At 47.1% G+C, this 20,076-nt stretch overlaps 1 protein-coding gene across 1 annotated transcript in view; it reads left to right on the forward strand.

Moving 5' to 3' along the window:
• Positions 1–20,076, forward strand: part of GRIK4 (glutamate ionotropic receptor kainate type subunit 4) — a 342,581-nt gene that overhangs the window by 198,555 nt on the left and 123,950 nt on the right. The window contains 1 exon segment of the mRNA XM_063636591.1: positions 17,474–17,635. Coding sequence (XP_063492661.1) covers positions 17,474–17,635 — 162 coding nt within the window.

A 20,076-nucleotide genomic window follows, 5' to 3' on the forward strand; every position in this document is an offset into this window, starting at 1 on the left:
TAAAAGCAAGATCAAATCAGTCTTGTTCATCACCGTAGATCCAGTGGCCTCCTGCATAGTAGGCACTCAGTAAATATTGTATGAGTGAATGGAGTATTCCATAACATCTGGAGTTCTTGGGGTAGAAGGGCTGGCCAAGTAAGATGACTCATCTCTTTACATCCCACAGGAATTCAGTTCATCTCAACTAAGCCTCAGACACAAAGGAACCTATCTGCGTTTCATCCGGGGAGAGCTGGGCCCTATTCCCTATTCCCCAGGACCCCCTGCTACTTGCTTAGCCCACATGACAACTACACCATCTGCAATACCCTTCCTCCCATTCTGAGCTGGACAGATTTGAAGTCAAGGTTGTGTAGGACCATGCAAGGTGGTTTAGTTCAGGATCCAAGAGACACAATTTCAGGGGTGCTGCTAAGTGAGAGTGATGTCAAAACCTGAGGCCCAGGGTTGGCACCAAGAATGATCACTGAGGCAGGGGAGGGCAGAAGAGTGCAAGGACAGTCAGGCTGATTGTGCCAAGTGGTCTCTCTGTCACCTGGGACTGTTTCCTTCACTGGCCGCACCGTGTCCTGGTCAGCCTTGATCATGTGGTGTCTTCGGGCCAACACCTGGCAGCTGACTCATAGAGCCAGAACTGAAGGGCCTTTAAAACAAACCTCTCCTTCAGGTTATAAAGGCCATTATGAAGTGATCTAGTCCTGTTCTCTGTCCCAATGGCTTGGCATATGAGGTTGGGTGAGCCTGATTGCTGTGTTGACACTGAGGATAGAGATAGGGTTTAATGGAAGCTGCCAGGGCCTCAGATCAGAGAGAACTTGAGTTCCTATTCTGGGCCCTTCCGTACATTAGATGTACATGTGGCAAGTTACTTAACCTGTTGGCCTGTTAGTTTTCCCTCTTGTAAAATGGAGATAATCATGCCTATCTCATAATATTATTTTGTGAAGACCATGGGAAGTTTCTAATCCTGAGGGTTGTTAGTAAATATTATTACCTTTCCTCTCTTTTTTCTCACTTACCTGTCAAGTATTTCCATCCTTAGACCTCAGTTTCCTGATTTACTGCCTCTAGCTTTCCAAAACTCTACAGCTGTTATCAGAAACATTTCAGTTGGCCTCTCACCTAGTTGAACTGTAATTCCCAGGATGCTTGAGCCTTTTAGTTCTTCACGGAAAATGCAACAGGCACACACAAACATATACACAGACATCCCTATGCACACTTTTACACACACACACACACACACACACACGGCCAGAAGTTACAATCCATCAGCCAGACAACTTTCTAGTGCCAGAGCAATTGATTCCAAAGTGTAGTTTATTGTAAAATTATTAAGAGTATCCACATATTTCAGCTTTATTGAGCCTTTTAGGAGAGCCACTCTGCATAATATAGTATACTTTGATGAATAAATATGTTTTTAGTGCAACTAGAAAAAAGAGTGGAGTGAAAGCTCCTTGTGTGTCAGTCTGAGCTGCCAAGGTACCACCCTACCCAATGCAAACCCTGAGAGGTGGCAGATCTGGCAGAACAGATGTCTCCTGGGCGTACATGGGCACAGCAGTTTCTTACAGAGATGCTATTGATCCAAAACTGTGTTTTCCAAAGCTGCTAACCCTCCTGTACCTGTTCTCTGCACATGGTTGTTGGAAGATGGAGGTATGTTCAGAAGGAGAAAAAACAGAATCACAAGAGGATTCAGGAGGCATTGACTGAAGACTTATTTTTTGCATTGTGGAAACTGTGGCTGACAGCTTGAAGTTCCTTGGCCCAAGTTATAGGATTATAAAATGATTAGGCAGCTACGATTAAGCAGTTTATGTATGGAAAATGCTACCCTCAACTACACTGATTCAGCAAACATCTATTAAGTGCCTGCTGTGTGGTGGGAGATACAAGGACTAGGAGGATGTGGTCCAGCAGAATGTGAATTGAAGAGATCTGCGTCTATTAGTGTGAGGTGTGGCAGCCCAGAGGAGGGAGCATGTAGTTCTTCTTTGGGAGTTTGGATGAGGGTTTACAGATACGGCTTCCCTTACTGAAGCATGGGTTAGAGATGGCAATGGGAGAGTGACATGTAGGCAGTGGTAAGTTATGGTCCTTTTTGTGCCTTGAGCAGGAGAGTGTGATGGAGAGAGGTGGAGCCAGAGCCAGCCAAGGAAGTCTCAGGTGAGATGATGTCCTTCTGCTACGCACATTTGCTGGACTTTTCAGCATTGGAATTGGCATCAGTAGGCCCAGGGTCTTGTCTTGGCTGTCCCACTGACTGTGTGATCTTGGACAAGCCCTTTCTTCTCTGGAGACAAGCTAGAAGGTCTCCAAAGACCTTTCAACTCTGAAATTCTGTTGAGTTTATGGATTGGATGAATACATAATGAACAACCAGATGAATTCTCCTGGCCAGGCTGTTTTCCAGATGAAATCGGCCACCCCCGTCTTCACGGTTTTCCAGTGTCCTCATCTGGCTGGCTCAGCCCTGCAGTGCCCTCAGCTGTCCAGATTCCCCAGAGTGGGGGAGCACCCCTGTCTTGTGAGCTGTGTTGATCTCCCACCACCCCCTTACCCAGAAGTACCTGTCCTGTGTTCTCACCTGCTCCGAGGAGCCCTGACAAATGACAGGGCAATCTGAAAATCCAGCTCGTGCCAAGGTGCTAATGTCCATGACAACATTAAATTCTTTTGGATTGTTGAGAGCATCTAACTAAATCTCATCCTTTTACAGTTGAGTAAACAGAACTGAAGAGGGAAAGTGACTTGGCCTGGCTCTCACAGTGAGTCAGGAGTAGAGAGAGGAGGCCTCCTCACACAGTTCACAATTCTCTATATCAGCATTAACTGAGCACTTACTGTGCTGTGTGTTGGGGATACAGTGAAGAATAAAATTCTGATTTTTCAGGAGGTCAGACTAGAGGGGAAGAAGAACACAAGCAGCTTATCATAAATCAGTGGGTTCACTAAAGTGATGAAGATATGCACAGGGTATTAGGGGGCCATCAAAGGAAGGCCTCCAGACTAGCCTGGCAGGTTCATCAAAAGCTTCCTGGAATAGGCCAATCCAAAGGGCCTTGGAGAATCAATGGGAGTTAGCCAGGTTGAGAGGGACATTCTAAGTGGGGGATACATACAGTTAATGGCTCATGCATCCCAGACAACATTTGCTTTTTAGCTAAGGCCTTAACCAAGGAAGCAGATTGCATGAGAAATTGTGGAGCTTGTAAGGAAGGTATTTTGGTGGTGGGGAGAACCTTTCAGAGCTTTCATATTACTCCACACGGACAGCCAACTTACTATCCTATGTAAGGCAGGGGAAGAGGAAAGGCATAATCCCAAGTGGACCTGAGTCAGCACCTGTAGCTTGGTGGTGGCTTGTCACAAATGCCTGTCCCCAGCTAAATATCATAAAACCCCAGACCCAGGGATTACCACTTGGATAGCTGTCAATAGGTGTCCCTCTTCCAGGGAATGGGCCCTACTGGCCTAAAAAGAGAATGGAAACCAGAGCTTCCCTAGGGCAGGAGCAGAGAGATTAGGCCAGTCCTAAAGGTGGCGTAGCCTTGGTTCGCTTCCAGTGCCAGCTAGGAATAAGCATCTGAAAGGTGAACTTTATTCTGCCAACACTGCAGTGCCTCCCTGTTCCTGACCCTGGAAGCCTTCTCACCCTGAGATCCAAGTCAGGAGAAACTCCCTCCTGGAGGAGGAATGCTGCAGGGAGGATGGCTGGGCAGCCCTTGAGGGGGCAGGGGATGTAGTAGTAGGTAGAAGTACAGACTGACTCTAAGATGCTACGTGCCATCGACAAACTTCATCCAGAGCTCCAGGAGACCCCAGGTGGGCAGGGCTTACCTCCTATGCTCTGTTCACCTTTCTTTTTGCCAGCATTTATAGGTGGCCGCTCTTTCCTCAGTACTTCTGACTTTCCCTCTCCTTATGCTAACAGTACCTAGCGCAGGCTCTGGTTCAGGGGGCATTTGAATCGAGCCACTGCCTTACTTGGCTGATGGGTATGTGGCTGTTCACCCAGTCCTGTTGGGCTAGGGGAAGAGGAAAAAAAGGTATCAGAGATGAGACCCTTCCCTTGGCAAGCTCAGGTGATCAGAAGAATCACCCCAAGCTGCATGGGAACTTTCCCCAAGGGTACCCCAATATTAAGCTGTTCTATTTGGGTCCTTTCATCTGCTGTCCACCCACAGCAAGAGTTGGTCTCAGCTGGGACTAATGAATCAGTATATCCAGGGGGGAAATGAGGCATTATTGTCAGTTATCCTGGAAGAATAGCTAGACACTGTACCCTGGGGATGCAGGATCACTAAAAGTGAAAATTAACCAATTAGGTCTTTATCCCACCCAGAGCTAGGGTAGGGGAGGAAGAGCCAGCCCCTGGGCCTTTCAGTGAGATCTGGTTCTCCAAGGTGAGGCAGGAGTTTCCAGATACCCTCAATTCCTAACCAAGGGGAACAGGGGGTGTGAGAACCGAATGGATATTGCCAGGAAGTCAATAGAAACTGAAGAAGCATTCAGCAGGGGATGTTGAGACCCTGGTGGAGGTGAAGAAACTCTGCTTTGCTTCGGAGGAACCAATTGTCAGACAACCCCTTTGCTGATGTTTGACAAATAGCATGACAGGGAAGATAAGTCCCACGGGGCTCCCAGAGCCGAGTTTGAGATACTTGGGTAGCATCTGTTTAATAAAAATGGAAACGCATTGCTTGTATCTGCCCCCAACACACACACACACACACACACATACACACACATTTCTATGCCCATGTGCGTTGGTGAGTGGGTGCATCAGACTGTGCATATAAAATACATCAAACTGAAATAAGAACAAGACCCTGGAGACTACTGTGGTTCAATATCTCTGGACACATAATGGAAATGCCCTCCTTTGACTGCCCACGCCTTCTATCTAATAGAGCTTTGGGAGTAAAGGAAGCTGCCTTGACCCTCTATCACAAAGTTGTTAAAGATTCAGAAGTCTCATTAATTTAATGAGACATGCCTCGGCTTTCCTTCTGTCTACTGATCCAGCAATTTCCAATTATTCACAATCAAGAGAGTCTAATAATAAAAATCTACCCATTTCCCAAAGCTGGTATTATCACAATAGGCACTGCTGGCTCTTGAGTACCAGCAATGTGCCAGATGCCATGCCTAGCACCTTCTACTCAAGATCTTTAACCCTCAAAATAACACTGCAAGGTGGGTGTTCCAATTCTACACAGTATGAAAGTGAGGCTCAGAGATGTTCAAGAGTCTTCACTCAATAAGTGGCAGATGTGAGAATCTGCTTTTTACCTCCCAGCCCACATCTTGTACTTGTCAAACTGATCTTTTTGGCTTTTCTGTGCTGTATTGGTTTCTATTGTTGTGTGACAAATTACCACAAAGTTAGCACCTTAAAACAGGAGCATTTATTAATACAAAGTCATATAGGTCAGAAGTCCGGCATGGCATGACTGGCTCTTTGCTCAGGCTGAAATCTAAGTGTCATCAGCTACGCTTTCATCTAGAGCACAGGGTCCCCCTGTAAGCTCATTCCTGTGGCTGGTAGAATCTACTTCCTTGTGGTTATAGGAATGAAATCTGTTTTCTTGCTGGCTCTTGGCTAGGGACAGCCTAGCCTCAAGAGACCATTCTTGGGTCCTTTCCCCACGACTGCTCCATCTCAACTGTAGTCCAGTCTCTCTCTCACTTCATATCTCCTTGGCTTCCTCTTCTGCAAACAACCAGTGAAAACTCTTTGCTTTTAAAGGACTCTTAGGTCAGGCTCATCTGGATAATCTCCTTCTTTGAAGCCAGCTGCGTCATATAGCGTAACCTAATTGCAGAGGTAAAATTCATCCTAGTCACAGTCCTAGGGAGTGTGTGTGTGTGTGTGTGTGTGTGTGTGATGTGTGTTTCTTGGGGGTCATCTTAGAATCCTGCCTACCACACATGCCAACTGTGTAAATTAGTATCTTTCTTTTCCTTTCTCCTCTACCATCTGGTGAAAGGGTATACAAGGAGAGATCTGGGGCCAGGGCACCAGGAGGAGAGTGCTGGAGACACTTGAGGCAGGAAATCCATACATCCCTTGATCATGCAAATGATAAACTCTGTGTTGTCTCTGCTGAAGCAAGGCAGAGCTCAGGGCAGGGCCCGTCCCTTGCCTCCTGATGATGGTCTGTAAACCAGCCCCTGAGGGAAAACTGACAGCCAAGGCAAAGGGGGAAACCAAGGCCTCTCTCTTGAAACTGCTGTGGCTAGCAGGGAGGCTCCTGGCCCTGAGGAATTTGGGCCCTGCTGAGAAGAGTGTTTGAGATTTAATGAATGTTTGGAAAGCAGGAGACTGAGAATAAAAGGCATTATGGCAAATCGCATTATTGTTATTATTACATTATAAGTGCTATTGTATTTCAAGCACCATTAGGAGTAGCAATTGCTGTTATTATTAAGCATTCCAGCTTCTCCATCCTCAGCATCAGGCTCTACTCCATGTCAAAGGCGTCAAGAGCTCAGTAAATCACCATCTGAGGCTTCCCTCACATTCATAGCCCAGTGGCAAGCCTGATACCTGCCCATCCCACTGAAGCCTCCAGCCATAGCTCATGTGGTAGACGCATCTCCTGTGAATTCCAAAGCTGGATTTTTGTCTTGGCCAAGAGTTAAGATAGTCCTAAACCCATTCCTGATCATATTGCTCTCTTGCTTAAAACCCTTCAGTGGCTGTCTCCCCATTACCCTCAGGATAAAGTCTGAACTCCTTAACATAACTCCTGTGACCTCCTATTCCCTATCACCCACTGCACACCCCAGCCATACTGAATGACTTGCAGGTCCCTGAATCTGTCATAAGTTCTTGCTGTTCTGGGGGCTCTGCACATGCTGTGGTTTCTCTGTTAGTGAAACTCCTCTTCCCACTTCTATCTGGCTGACTCCTGCTCAGCTTTCAGGTCTCAACTTGCAGTCAGCTCTCAGCTCAGAAATATCAGCAGCAATTCTGGTAGAAAAAACCACCTTATATGTGCCGCGCCATCTAATTAACCATTCTTCAGGACTTGCCTTCCACCTGCTACTAAGTTTAAGCATCTTGAGGACAGGCATGGTGTGTGCTTATCATTCTATTTCTAGTGCCCAACATGATGTGTGTTCTCAAGGAGACACTCATGTTTTTGTGGAATGAATGAAGGAATGAGTGAGACTAACTAAGATCTAAAAAGTGCGCAACAGCTGAAAATCTGTTATGCATATCCCTGCCCCTCCCCCGCCCCCACTGTGGGAACCTTTCTGAGAGCCTGGTGGCCTCTAGAACACAGCAGAGTCAGCAAGATGCTCAGCCCTTGCGGAGAACCCATTATTTGATCCTGCTGCCAACATGGAGCACATAAATTAGTAAGGAGGCAGAGGCCACTGATTGACAGCATCACTCATCTTCCTAAACAACTCCTTCTACCCCTGGTGGGATGATGGAGCTAGGGGTGCCTGGGATCTCTACATGCCTGAGGCTAATGTGTTGGGACCTGGGAAAGGAGAGATTTAGCAACTGATGTATAGACAGGAGGCCTGATCAGTGAATGCTGATCAGTGCCTGAAGAAGGAAGCAAGCCTGCAGAAAAGCGGTAGCTCACTGCAGCTTAAGGGGAGAGCCCGAGGTGTCCACTAGTTCTCATGTCGACTTGACCTACTGAGGCTTCAGCTACACAGTTAACCACACAGTTAATAACTACTTATTTAGCACCTAGAGACCCAGAACAGTCTTGTAAATAAAAAAATGAAGACAGACCCAGCTGCTGCCAAGGAGGTAAGAGGGCTTTCCACCTGGCCTCTGCCTTCCTCTTCTTGGAAGCATATGACTGAAGTCTTTGTAAAGGTAGTTCTACCCTGATGGCTGTTTGCAGATGAACATGAATTAATTTAATGAATGTGTATTGAGCATTTGCTAAGCACAAGTGTAGGATATAGTGAAGGGGATAGAGCATGAACAAGATGGAATATGGTCTGCCTTTGAAGTCCTGTTTGTGGACTCACATTGGGAAAGAAGAGCAGAGAAAGGACAGAGTTCCTGGGAGGAAGGGATGTGCATGTCCAGGTTATGGGGGTAAATGAATAGGAAACATACAGGGAGAAGAATCCAAAGCTGGGAGATTTAGGACCAAATCTCCTATTAAATAGAATTCATTGACAGGTATGAATTAGCCTCCCAGCTGCTACTGTCTTCAAAGACCTATAACACAAAAAGCCATCTCCCAGCCTACACAGAGAGCACAGGCTTTGATGCAGATAAATAGACAGACAGGTACCGCAGTTAAGTGGGCTCAGGAGGGAAGGAGAGGATGTAAGGGTGCCCAGGAGATTTTGGACTTCTGGTGGCTCCAGGGCTTTCCTGCAAAAAGGCTAAAAGGGGACTTCTAAGACAAGGGTCTGGGGCCTGGCTTCTGCGATGCATTAGATCTAGCTATTAAGAAGAGCCTTGGGCAGGTGAGAGGACCAGGCTGCCAATGGGGTGAGATGAGGCACAGCCTGACAAGTGCTCCCTTCCTGAATGTTTTTAGTCAACAGCCTTGACTTCTTTCTATATGGGGTGCACCAGAGTGAACACTGATAATGTAAGTGCATTTATTTCAAATGGCATCTAGTCCTTGGGGAGGTAGCTTTGAACAAGCTCGTGATAAAAAGCTCCAAGTGATGACAGGTATGTAGATGAGGTGTAACGGGGGCATGATTGAGTGACCACTTCTGCCAGGCTTGGGTGATGCAGGAGGTCAAGGTGGACACTGAGGAAAAGGTAGACAGGAATCACAGCATGAAAAGACTTGTATGTCTAGCCAAGGGGTTTTTGTCCTGTATACAATAAAGGAGTATTTGGCGAGGGGGAAGTTCATGATCAAATTTGGAGTTTGGAAAGATCCCTCCAGCAATAACATGGAGAAGGAACTTGGAGAAGTGCAAGACTAAAGGAGGAGAAACCAGTGAGTCCGTAGTCTAGGACCAAGCTGGTGAGGATCTGATTTGAAGTAGAGATGGTGGGGTGGAGGGCAGGGATCAGATTCAAGAGATGTAAAGGAATTATAATGTCCTCAAATGACAATAAATGAGTGCATACCTGCTTACATGAATGAATGAATGAGATGTGGACAGTGAGAGCATGGAAGTGGAGGATGCATTCTAAATTCTAGCTTGATTGACAGGTGGATCATGTGACATTCACAAACAGGGAACCAAGGGAGGGAAGCAGATCCAAGTGGCAAAATAAGGAGTTCAAGTTAAAGAGTGATACAGTCTTAAGGATATCTTCCTCCTTTCAGATTCATAATAGTATTTTAAGAAATTAGAATTGTTTAGTGTTCTCAGGACTCCTGGGGTGAGAACATTTGAAGTTGTCAATCATTAACAATCACAGTGACGGAGTATGCTTCGACACCACCTCCTAGTGGCCTAGCCCAGTGCTGAGCACACAGTAGGGAAGATAGAATAATCACTGGTCTTATTTGCCAAGGACCTGGATCTTAATTCCATGTCTGTCTTAGGGGCAAGACATTTAACTCCTGGGCACCTCAGTTTCCTCTTCTACCACATGTGAAAATGAGTAAAACCTGTTCTGTCCACTTCCAGTTATGGTCGGGAGACCCAAAAGCAGTGCATGAAAGTACCCTGTGAGCTTCATTCAGCCACATCCGTGGAAGCAGTTGATGTTATTATACTCAGTAATAAATTGATATTTCATAAATCCCTTTGATGTGGGTGACATGAGGCTGCCAGCCTCCTCTCCCAGGCAGTTAGGGTCCAGGGCTGAGCATGGAGCAGAGAGGATCAAAGGCTGAGGCTTGAGTGAAAGCAGGCAAGAAATGAGGGACTGCTTGAAACCCCACTGTTAAGGGGGTTAAGGATTTTAAACACCACTGTTAGGAAGCAGAGCCAGTTCTGGAGTGAAGAGGCTGCAAATAGGGCCAGTTATAACCCAAACGGGTGCAGGTGTTAACATTCGGAGAGATTTCAGAGGTCACAGAGGTGTTGGGGTGACACCTTTTATAGGTTGCCTGTGGCCCTGGTGGGAAGGGAGCTGTTAAGGTTCTTGGGCTACCTGGGGCTGAGGGCTTTATGCAGACGCCGGAGACAGCCAGCCACCTTTGTGGCGTGATCTGGTGGGCTTCAGAAAGGCCTCCGCACACTGCCTTCCTCACTACCTGCTAATGATCCCTGAAAGTGCGTGAAACATGCATTCCTTGAGCTAGTCTATTATTACTTCTAATAATACTAATAAGGAGTCTGTATCATACTTCCAGTCTGCACAGAGCTCTCCTATATATTATCTTACCTTTTTTGAGTCTCATGATGGCACAGTGAAGTCTAATTTCCCCTATTTTAAAATGAGGAAACTTTCCTGATTAAAAAAGAGAAAAATAAAGAAATTAAAAGATTTTTTTTTAAAAAAAGATTGGTTTTTGGAATGTGGGCTTTCAGAGAGGAAAATCTAGGTCAAAATACCCACAGTCAGTGTATGATTTAAAATGCTGTGACTCCAAACCCTTACCCACTCTCTCCAGCACAGTTATTCTCGTAACCATTTAATTAAGCCCAAAAGGCAGCTTTAGGTTTCACTGATTTTTTAGGTGCCAGGGACACAGCAGTGAGTGAGACAGTCCATTCTACCTTCCAGGAGTTCACAGGCCAGCGGGGAAGCATTTGAGGCTCAAATAATGATGACCATGGAGAGATTTTACTAGGGGTGGCTGAGGCTGCTGGACAGCTCTCAGCAGAAGTTGGCCAAGTTCACCAAGCTGCATTCGACTGCCCGTTTTTCTGAGCCATCTTAGCCACACAAGCCTGCAGTTATACTGCATTGACTTCTAATTCCTTCCCACCTGCTGCACCCTGGTACTTGCTGTGACTCCTTTTCTGGATTCTTCATGCTGAACAGATGCGATGTGAGGCAAACCTCAGCTCTCTCATGTTCTCAGTGAAGTGCTCAGTTTTGCCTGGCACACAGTTGGTGGTCAGTAAATTGTAGTAGTTATTATTAGAATTATTGCTTTCTTGTGACTATTCATGGTTGGAAGATCTGGAACTTCAACTAAAGGCTTCTCTCTCAACACAAATAGCCAGACCAAGCAATTAGCATCTTATGGTGACTTTTTTTTTTTTTCGAGACAGAGTCTCTGTCGCCCAGGCTGGAGTGCAGTGGCACCATCTTGGCTCACTGCAACTCTGCCTCCCGGGTTCAAGCGATTCTCCTGCCTCAGACTCCCGAGTAGCTGGGACTATAGGCGGACTCCACACAACCACGCCCAGCTAATTTTTGTATTTTTAGTAGAGATGGGGTTTCACCATATTGGCCAGGCTGGTCTCGGACTCCTGACTCCAGGTAATCTCCCTGCCTTGGCCTCACAAAATGCTGGGATTACAGGCGTGAGCCACCGCGCCCAGCCTATGATGACTTATTTAGCGAAACTTTTCCCATTCGACAAGTAGCTAAGAGTCACCTCTTGCCACACAAGGAGGAAGAGAAAGAGGAAGGCGAAGCCTCCAGGCCAGATCTTTCCTTTTGGCAGGGCCCAGCAGTTCAGGGGGACCAGGAAAAGGAAGGAGATTGGGGCAGTGCACCCACTTTGGTAACACCGGCAGCATGGAAGATGGATTGCACTTGTACAGAAGAGGACTCCCAGGCCATGAGTGCCTGTGTGCCAGGCACTTCTCATGGATTACCTGTGCAAGGTAGATGCTCTTACCCACACTTTACAGGTGAACACATCAAAAGTTCAGAGACCCGCCTGAAATCAGCCAGCCAGTATGTGGCCAAATGAGGGTTTGAAACCAGGACTGTCTTATTTCAAAACTTGTGCTCTTCCTAATACATACTACTGTTTCCTGGTGTGATTGCCACATTGCACAATGCCAAGGGGCACCATTCACATGGTCATCAGTATAAGTGGCACCTGGGAATTGAACAGCATAGTGGCTAGGTATCCCAAGATCAGAGGCATGATCTCCATTAAATAGCAGCTATTGCAGAGGAGAAATGATGAGGACCTAACCTGGAGGGGTTAGAAAGGAAGGGACAGCTTCGAGAGACATTTAAGAGATAGATTTGACAGAATTGGCAGTTGACTGGGTGTGGAGTTAAGAAATAAGGGAGTTGAGGCTGTCTCTGAAGTTTCTAGCTTAGGTGCCTGCGAGAATAGTAACGCATTTATTGGTTAGGAAGGCAAAAGGGAAGGGGCTGTTGGGCAGAAAACATCACGGAATGCCACTTCCCCTGCTTACCCATTTGGCCTGGGTTAGGAGATGAACTTGATTTAAGGACACCACCTGGACCTGTGCTTTGGTTTCTTGCTTTTCTACTTAAGGTCAAACTCAGAAACTTAATCCGGGTCATTAAAAGTTCTTGTGCTTTTAGCCGTAGTTGACTAAGCTGGTCCTGTCCCCAGGATTGACTAAATCCAGCCCCCAGTGTTGGGACTTGCCTGCTTAGCCCAGCTGAACATGTCCCCAGGGCCCTGCTTCCCCTAGACCTCCCTTGCAGAAGCTGCCCACAAGGTCTGCCCAGCCTTTCCCTTATCCCTCCACGTTCCCAGACACCAGACACTAAAGCTCTACATTTCTTGGCGCCGGACCCTGTGTGGTATAAGGCATGGTCAGCCCCTTGCAGCCATGGTAATCTCAGTTTCCCAGACCCTCTCTTCCTCTCTTCCTCCAACAAAACTACCTGAGCTCTAGGACCTCCACCTGTCTGGGGCCATGCCCAACTCAGCCCCCACTCAGAGCCTGTCCTTGCTCCCTGGCCCAGGTGATGAACAAGCTGTAGACCCATGAAGCTTCCTGCAGCTCACAGTGAATGGATGCCTGTTTGTAAACCAGGACATTGGACATGGCACATCTGCTGCAGAAAGTGAGGGGTGCCCTTCCACGTAGCTCTCAAGCCATTATCCCTGAGTCGTTCCTTCATCCCATGGTAACATCTCCCTGTATCCACCTGTGGCTCTGACCTGACCTTCAACTATAGCTATTTGGACACTTACTTACCATTGTATACACAAAGATTTGCACACATGTATGTATGCATGCACACACACATTTTAAAGATGTTTTTCATGTGAAAGCCCAATGATGATAAAGCAAGCTGTCAGGATTTAAAAAAAAATACAATAATGCAATTCACAGAGGACAGTCAGTGGTTAGCACAGCTTCTACTCATGTTTTTACACCTTCTGGAGGTGTGACAGGGTGTGCTTGGTGTTAGAGTTGGCCACAGTAAGACCCCAAGGCATTGAGATGTCTTCAATCAACTGTCCTCAAAACAGCGTTGACCAAACAGCTTTTAGGTACCAAGCACTCTCTACATGCAGTGTGAAGTTCAAAAATGAGGCAGACATATCTTTGCTTCCTGGAAACACACAGCCACCTGTAGAGAGAGGCCACATGTGTGAACAAAGAATGCAACACGGGGTCCGTCACAAAGCCACCCATACTTGGAGTAGTGGAAGACCTGGTCCTGGTCTCTGCCCCACCACTTGGCTTTACCAGGCCCCATTTGCTCTGTTCTTCACCCTGGTTCCCTGATTTGGGACAATGGGAGTCGACTCCTGTTGGGAGCGGGGACCCTCAGGATATCCCTTCCTGGGACATTTATAAGAAGAGGATCAAGTTTCCCATGAGAACCTATTCCACCCGAGGGACTGTTCCTTTTCTGTCATTGTATGAAGGTTACAACCAGCCAGGCAGTGTGGCTGGGGTGGGGTTGGGGAGGCACAATGGGAGCCTAAGTGAGCCAGGTGTGCATTCTTAAATAGGGCTCAAGATGGGTGGGCAGCGGAAACCGGGTGTACTTTAATCCCTTCCATTCCTGAAATGTGTTAGTTTTATGAAATATCTCTCTCCGCAAAATGTCTCCACCACTTGACTTTGGATTTATAAGAAATGTTTCTCTGAGTAGATGTAGAGTAGCATTTCCCAGATTGTGTTCTGAAGCACGCTGCTGCCAGGCACTCATGAATTTTGGAGGGAAAAAAAAAAAAAAACCCATGGTCCTAGTTTGTTCCATGGTCAGTGTGTTTGGGAAGTTCAGGGTTAAACAAAATTAAACCAGCTGTTTCCCTGCTGGACTTTTTTCAGCCTTTAATATGCTAGTGAGTATTATGAAGCTTGAAAAGGCAGATATGATATGCATTGTTTTCCAGCCTTATCCGAGCATGGAACCTTGTCTTCATGAAATTTCTGTTGATGTCGCCTGGAAACCTAATGCCCTGAGGAACACAGTTTGAGAAATACTGGCACAGAAGATGTTCATTGTTTGTAAACTGGTGGTGGTCAGCTATTTCCCATATTCTTTCAGACAATAGTCTTCAATAGCAGCAGGAAAGTTTAAGTTTAGATAAAAAGAAGAATTTCCTAACTGTAAGGATTCTTAGATACTAGAACCTTAGAGTGTCGTGGGAAATGGCAGTAAAAGAATGTGCCCCTCCCCCTTCCTTGTCCTTCCACAGGCTATCTTGTCATTATAAATTGAATTATCAAGGAAGCTTCTGGAATCTTTTTATCTTAAGGGGCCTTTGAAAGTTACATATAATTGAGGGATAAGAAGGTAGGAATAAAAAGGCAGGAAGACAGACTGGCTGACTTCTGGGTAGACTCTCTCTAAGTGTCTGTAATTAACTCATTCATTCTTACTCCACCCAGAACATGCGTTTGAAGGGAATACCTTTCTAACTTAGGTTTCCAAGACAAGTGGAACTGAAGAGGCAGAGAGCCAGAAGCTACCCCAGATTTCACGGTGGTCTTTCAGTAGCTATTGTATTTGCCAAATAGGAGGCTAAGTTTTACATGCATCTTACTTGTTTCTTGAAATAACCTATAAGGTTGCTAATATTGTTTCTTTTTAAAAAACAAGGATCTGAAGCCCAGAAGGTTACAGACATTGCTTAAAGTCATACAGCCAGTATGGTAAGGAACCTGGATTTGAACACCAAAGCCTGAATCCACTATATCAGCCCAGCTGCCACTGTGAATCTGTGGACATCCAGGGCCTCAGGGCTTCCTTAAAATGAGCCTTCATCCATCAGGCTATGTGTGTGGGGAGAGGATGGAGTTGGGCTGATGTGTCTGCCCACAATGATAAGGAAGCCAGGGAAGAGGACATTTTCCAGCCCCTGCCAACCATGCCCAGCCAGGCCCCTTGGTTTGCCCACAACAGTCTGGCTCTGCCCAGTCACTGCACCCTTGCCAAATGGATCTTCTTCTCATTAGCCATCTGCCCCCTTGTGCCTACTGATAGCCCGTGGGCAGCTGCCCTGTTAGAGAGATAGGAGATAATATCAGTGTAGGAATCAATACATTCTCTAGCATGTCCTTGTTCTCCTAATGGGAATGTGGCAGGATCCAAAATACACTTAATCCTTATCCAAATCCACTCTGTCAGGCATTGGTGGCTTCAAAGGAAGCTTGGTACCCCCAGTTTGCACGTGTAAGCTAATGAATCCGGGCTCTGGGCAGGTGAGCTCAGGCCTGCAGCCTGAGGCCTTGGCAGTGTCTGGGGCTGTGTGGGAAGGATGCAAGGGCGGCGCCAGGGGCCTACAGCAGCTGAGTCTTCAGAAGAGGAGACTGCCTGGAGGAAAGCAATCTTTCTGCCTGGCCAGAAGGAAAGCCTAAGGCACTTGCCGTCTGTCATGTCAGGCTGAGTGGCTGACGGGCTAGTCCTGGGGTCCGGAAGTCCTGTGTACCCCCAGGGTGTGGAGCTGTGTGTGAGGCACTTGGAATGAACATGCAATGAATGTGATTTTTGTGTGAAAAGGTGGCCTGACACACATTTGAAGGCATCTTTCCGGGAGCGGGGATCAGTGAGCTGAATAATCTACACCCTCTTGACTGGTTTTGCTATACAGGGCCCAGGGAGACCTTGGGGGCCAGGGCTTAGAGCTCAGAGGAGGACACTGCCCCTCTCTATGACACTAACTGGCCTTGGTGCACTCACACCTGCAGGCTAACACTTGGCCCCACCAGGGTTATTGCATGAGGACCGTGGGTTGCAGGGAGAACTCTTTTGAACTTCTGAATGTCACTGCCTTAGATGGGGTTTCCCTGACTGCATCATCTGAAGTAGCAATCCCTCACCCCAACTCCCATCCCCATAGCTATACGAAGTGATGATGAATTTGTTTCCTTACTATCTGTCTCCTCCACTAACTGCAAGCTTCCTGAGGGCAGCAAGTGTGTCTCTCTCATCTGTATCCTCCATGCCTAGAACTGTGTGTGGCACATGATAAATGCTTAAATGTTTATCAAGTGAATGAAAAACTTAGTGGTAAATGAAGGCACCACCCTACCCGCAAACCTTCAGGTTGAGGTTCTTGGAAAGCAAACTTGGTTTTGGCATTCCTCCACTGACAGTTCCCTTGGGTCCCATCACACATAGGACAAAGAGCACATTCCCAAGCCTGGCATCCTGACTCTTATGGTCTGGCCTCTGCTGACTGCCCCAGCTTCGTTTCTCACCATCCGTCTCCCAGGCCCCCTGGTATCCAGTGTGCTAACCCACACTTCAGGTGTATAAGACTTAGGGTCCTGCTGGAAATGCAAGCTCCTGGGCCTCAGCTCCCCAGATTCGGATTCAGGTGGTGTTAGGTGGGGTTCAGGAGTCATCCTTTTTTTTTTTTTGAGACGGATCTTTGCTCTTCTTGCCCAGGCTGGAGTGCAATGGCACAGTCTCGGCTCACTGAAACCTCTGCCTCCTCGGTTCAAGCAATTCCCCTGCCTCACCCTCCCGAGTAACTGGGATTGCAGGAATGCACCACCACGTCCGGCTAGTTTTGTATTTTTAGTAGAGATGGGGTTTCACCATGTTGGTCAGTCTGGTCTGGAACTCCTGACCTCAAGTGATCCATCTGCCTCGGCCTCCCAAGGTGCTGGGGTTACGAGCATGAGCCACTGGGCCTAGCCCTATCATTTTTTAAAAAGGAACCTGGATGATGCTGACGGTAGAATCACACTTTAAGAAGTGATGTCTTCATCAAAGTACAAGCACACCATGGGCAGTTCACTGAAAGGGCCATGCACTTTCTCAGCTCTGTTCCCTTGTATACATGGGGATTTCTGGCTAGAGGAGCCTTTGACCACCCACAATTCTCCACCCAGAAAATGCCTATATATTCTTCAAGACACAGCTCAAGCATCCTACCTCCTGTGGAAAAAACTCCGTGTGCCTAGTGCTGCCTCCACTAGGCACGTGGCTTTTTTCTTTCTCTCTGTAGCTAGTGCATCTTGTATATAACTTGTTTAGAGATCATTCCGCTATTTTTTTTCTCCTCCATCCTCCACCATCACAGTGTTAACTCCCAGAAAAACTGCTCTCGTTAACTCTGGACCCCTAGATCCCAGCAGAGTGTGTGGTGTTCACTGGACTAGAATGAGGTATCCGGATGTGCTCTACCAAAGTTCATCCCTCACTTCACCCCTTCCTAACTATGTTCTTATTTCTGATGCTGGGTCTTTCCAGGAGTTCTCACTCCAGAGAATGGACAGCCTTGTGGATGATCGTGTCAACATCCTGGGATTTTCCATTTTCAACCAATCCCATGCTTTCTTCCAAGAGTTTGCCCAGAGCCTCAACCAGTCCTGGCAGGAGAACTGTGACCATGTGCCCTTCACTGGGCCTGCGGTAAGTACCCGCCAGAGCTCTTCCCGGCACCCCTTGGCCTCTGCACATTGCCCCTCTGTGGGCCAACCCCTGGGCAACACACCCTCCTGGAGTCCAGCCGTCTTCCGCTCCAGTCCCAGCTCAGAAAGGGGGGGAGTAGAGAGGTGCAGGAAGTGGTTGCAGGGGATGAGGTTTGGGAAGCAATGAGCTGTAGGCAGCAGGGAGGGGGCTGTGTGGAGGCACTGGGTTGTCACTTAGTGACGTCTGCAAGTCCCCTGTGGCCAGACTCTCAATAATACCATTGCCGAGAGCTGCCTGAGTTTAGGATCCAAGAATCGTTTGGAAGGGCCTTTAAGCTGATCTACTCCCTCATTTTTCAGATAAGGAAACTGAAGCCCAGGCTGGAATGGGATGTGGAGTGGGGATGTGGAGGTCTTGTTCAAGGGCAAATATCGAGGCTGTTGCAGAGTGGAACTAGACCCCAGGACTCCTGGCTCCTGGTCTGGTGTTCTGTCCACCCCCTGGCCACTTCCTGAGTCAGGGCTCATCCAGAGTGGCTCCCTTCTGCCCAGTCCCTGTGCTTCCTCTCTACAGTTGTGGCTCCTTCTGGCATGTGTGACGGGAGCAAACCCTTCCATGGCCATTCTCCACTGAGTTGGACGTTCTTCTCTGTGGGGCAGGCCAAGAATATCTGCTTGTGTACATTTGTTAAAAGGCAAGTTCTCAGGAGACTAGGATTATGTGGCTTTTTATGCCCTGTCCTAGCCCCATTATACACATTATTTTAATTTTAAAAGCCCCATGAGGCAGCCCTTGTGATGCTCATCCCAACTTCCTGAGGCAGCTACTATCAGTATCTCCATTTTACAGATGATAAAACCGAAGCCCAGAAAGGTTAGGCAAATAGCCCAGGGTCACACAGCCAGTGAGCAGAGGACCAGGATCAGAACCCAGGCCGTATGGCTTTACAGTTTATATTTTTAACCTCTGTTCCACTCTGCATCTCTCTAGAACTGTCATTTCCTTGCCATGCTGTACTGTAATTGAGCCTGGCTAGATGGAAGTACAGTGATGCATGCATAATGACATTTCAGTCAGCAATGGACAACTTATATGATGGTGGTCCCATAGATGATAATACCACATTTTTCTTGTCCCTTTTCTATGTTTGGGTATGTTTAGATATGCAAATACTTACCACTGTGTTACAATTGCCTACAGTATTCAGTACAGTCATATACCATACAGTTTTGTAACCTAGGAACACTACACTATACCATATAGCCTAGGAGTGTAGTAGGCTATAGCATCTAGATTTGTGTAAGCACACTCTATGATGGTCACACAATGAAGAAATTGCCTGATGATGCATTTCTCATCATGTGTCCCCATTGTTAAGCAACACATGACTGTAGTTACTAGGTATTTGTTGAATGAATGAGTGAGTGAGTGAGTCAGGCAGAGTGATGAGTTATAGATAGAAAGAAGTGGAAATGCATTAGGTCTAGGAGATGGCAATGGAATTGGGTACACTCCTGGAGTGGGAAATTCTCTGGTGAGTTTTTAAAATAGGAGTGATGCCTGTCTCTGATAAGACATGCCCAGAGGCAAAGGCATATCTAGACATCTACACACTTGGCATCTAATTAGTACTTGGCCAACACGGTGACCTTGGAGGCAGGCTGCGGAAGCCAGGGGCTGGACTTAATGACCTTTCACAAAATTCTGTGCTTTTATGATCGTGCAGCCTCGTGGACATCTTAGGAAGGAAGGGGTAGCTAAGGAGGTCAGAGCTCATGGAAAACTCAGGAAGCTTTGATCCAGGGAGTGGGACAGGAAGAGTGGGTTTGAGAAACAGAGTTTCATGAAGGTTTATGGAACCCATCCCAGCAAGATATTTTAGACCTAAAAGAGGCAAAAATCCATGGGAAGGACTGGGGAGGGCAGCTGAAGGAAGGAGTCATGTCCGTTAAATGGTTTAAGGGACAGAGGGACATCTCAAAGCACAGTGTCATGTGCAGGATCAGACTCAACCCCTAGCAGCAATGCAAGCCGTGTTCTCCCAGCTGAGTCTGCTGTTCTTACAGTTCTCATTCCAGTATTTTAATAGGTACTGACAAACTTGAAAGGCTTGCAACACAATATCAAGAAAGGAAAAAAAAATCTGTCTCTTTCCTTTCAACCCAAGGCTCACCACATTCGGCATCTGGCCTAGTGAAGTAAATGGTCCCAGGCTCTATTTCCTCATTCTCTCTAAGGGTATCTGCCTTTGCATTGATGCTCACATTGGCCACCAGCAGACAGATGAGGGTCCTTCGGTTCCTAGTGGGCTTCTTTGTAAGGATCCAGCACAAATGCCAGGAGTGCCTTTCACAGAGCTGTGGGTCAGTGCTGCCATGGTCAGACAGGCTGAAAAGACCACTGGCCTTGGAGTCACAGAGCCTGGAGTCAAATACTGGCCT

The sequence above is a fragment of the Symphalangus syndactylus genome, chromosome 3 (genome assembly GCF_028878055.3).
Source record: "Symphalangus syndactylus isolate Jambi chromosome 3, NHGRI_mSymSyn1-v2.1_pri, whole genome shotgun sequence".
Classification (NCBI taxonomy): domain Eukaryota; kingdom Metazoa; phylum Chordata; class Mammalia; order Primates; family Hylobatidae; genus Symphalangus; species Symphalangus syndactylus.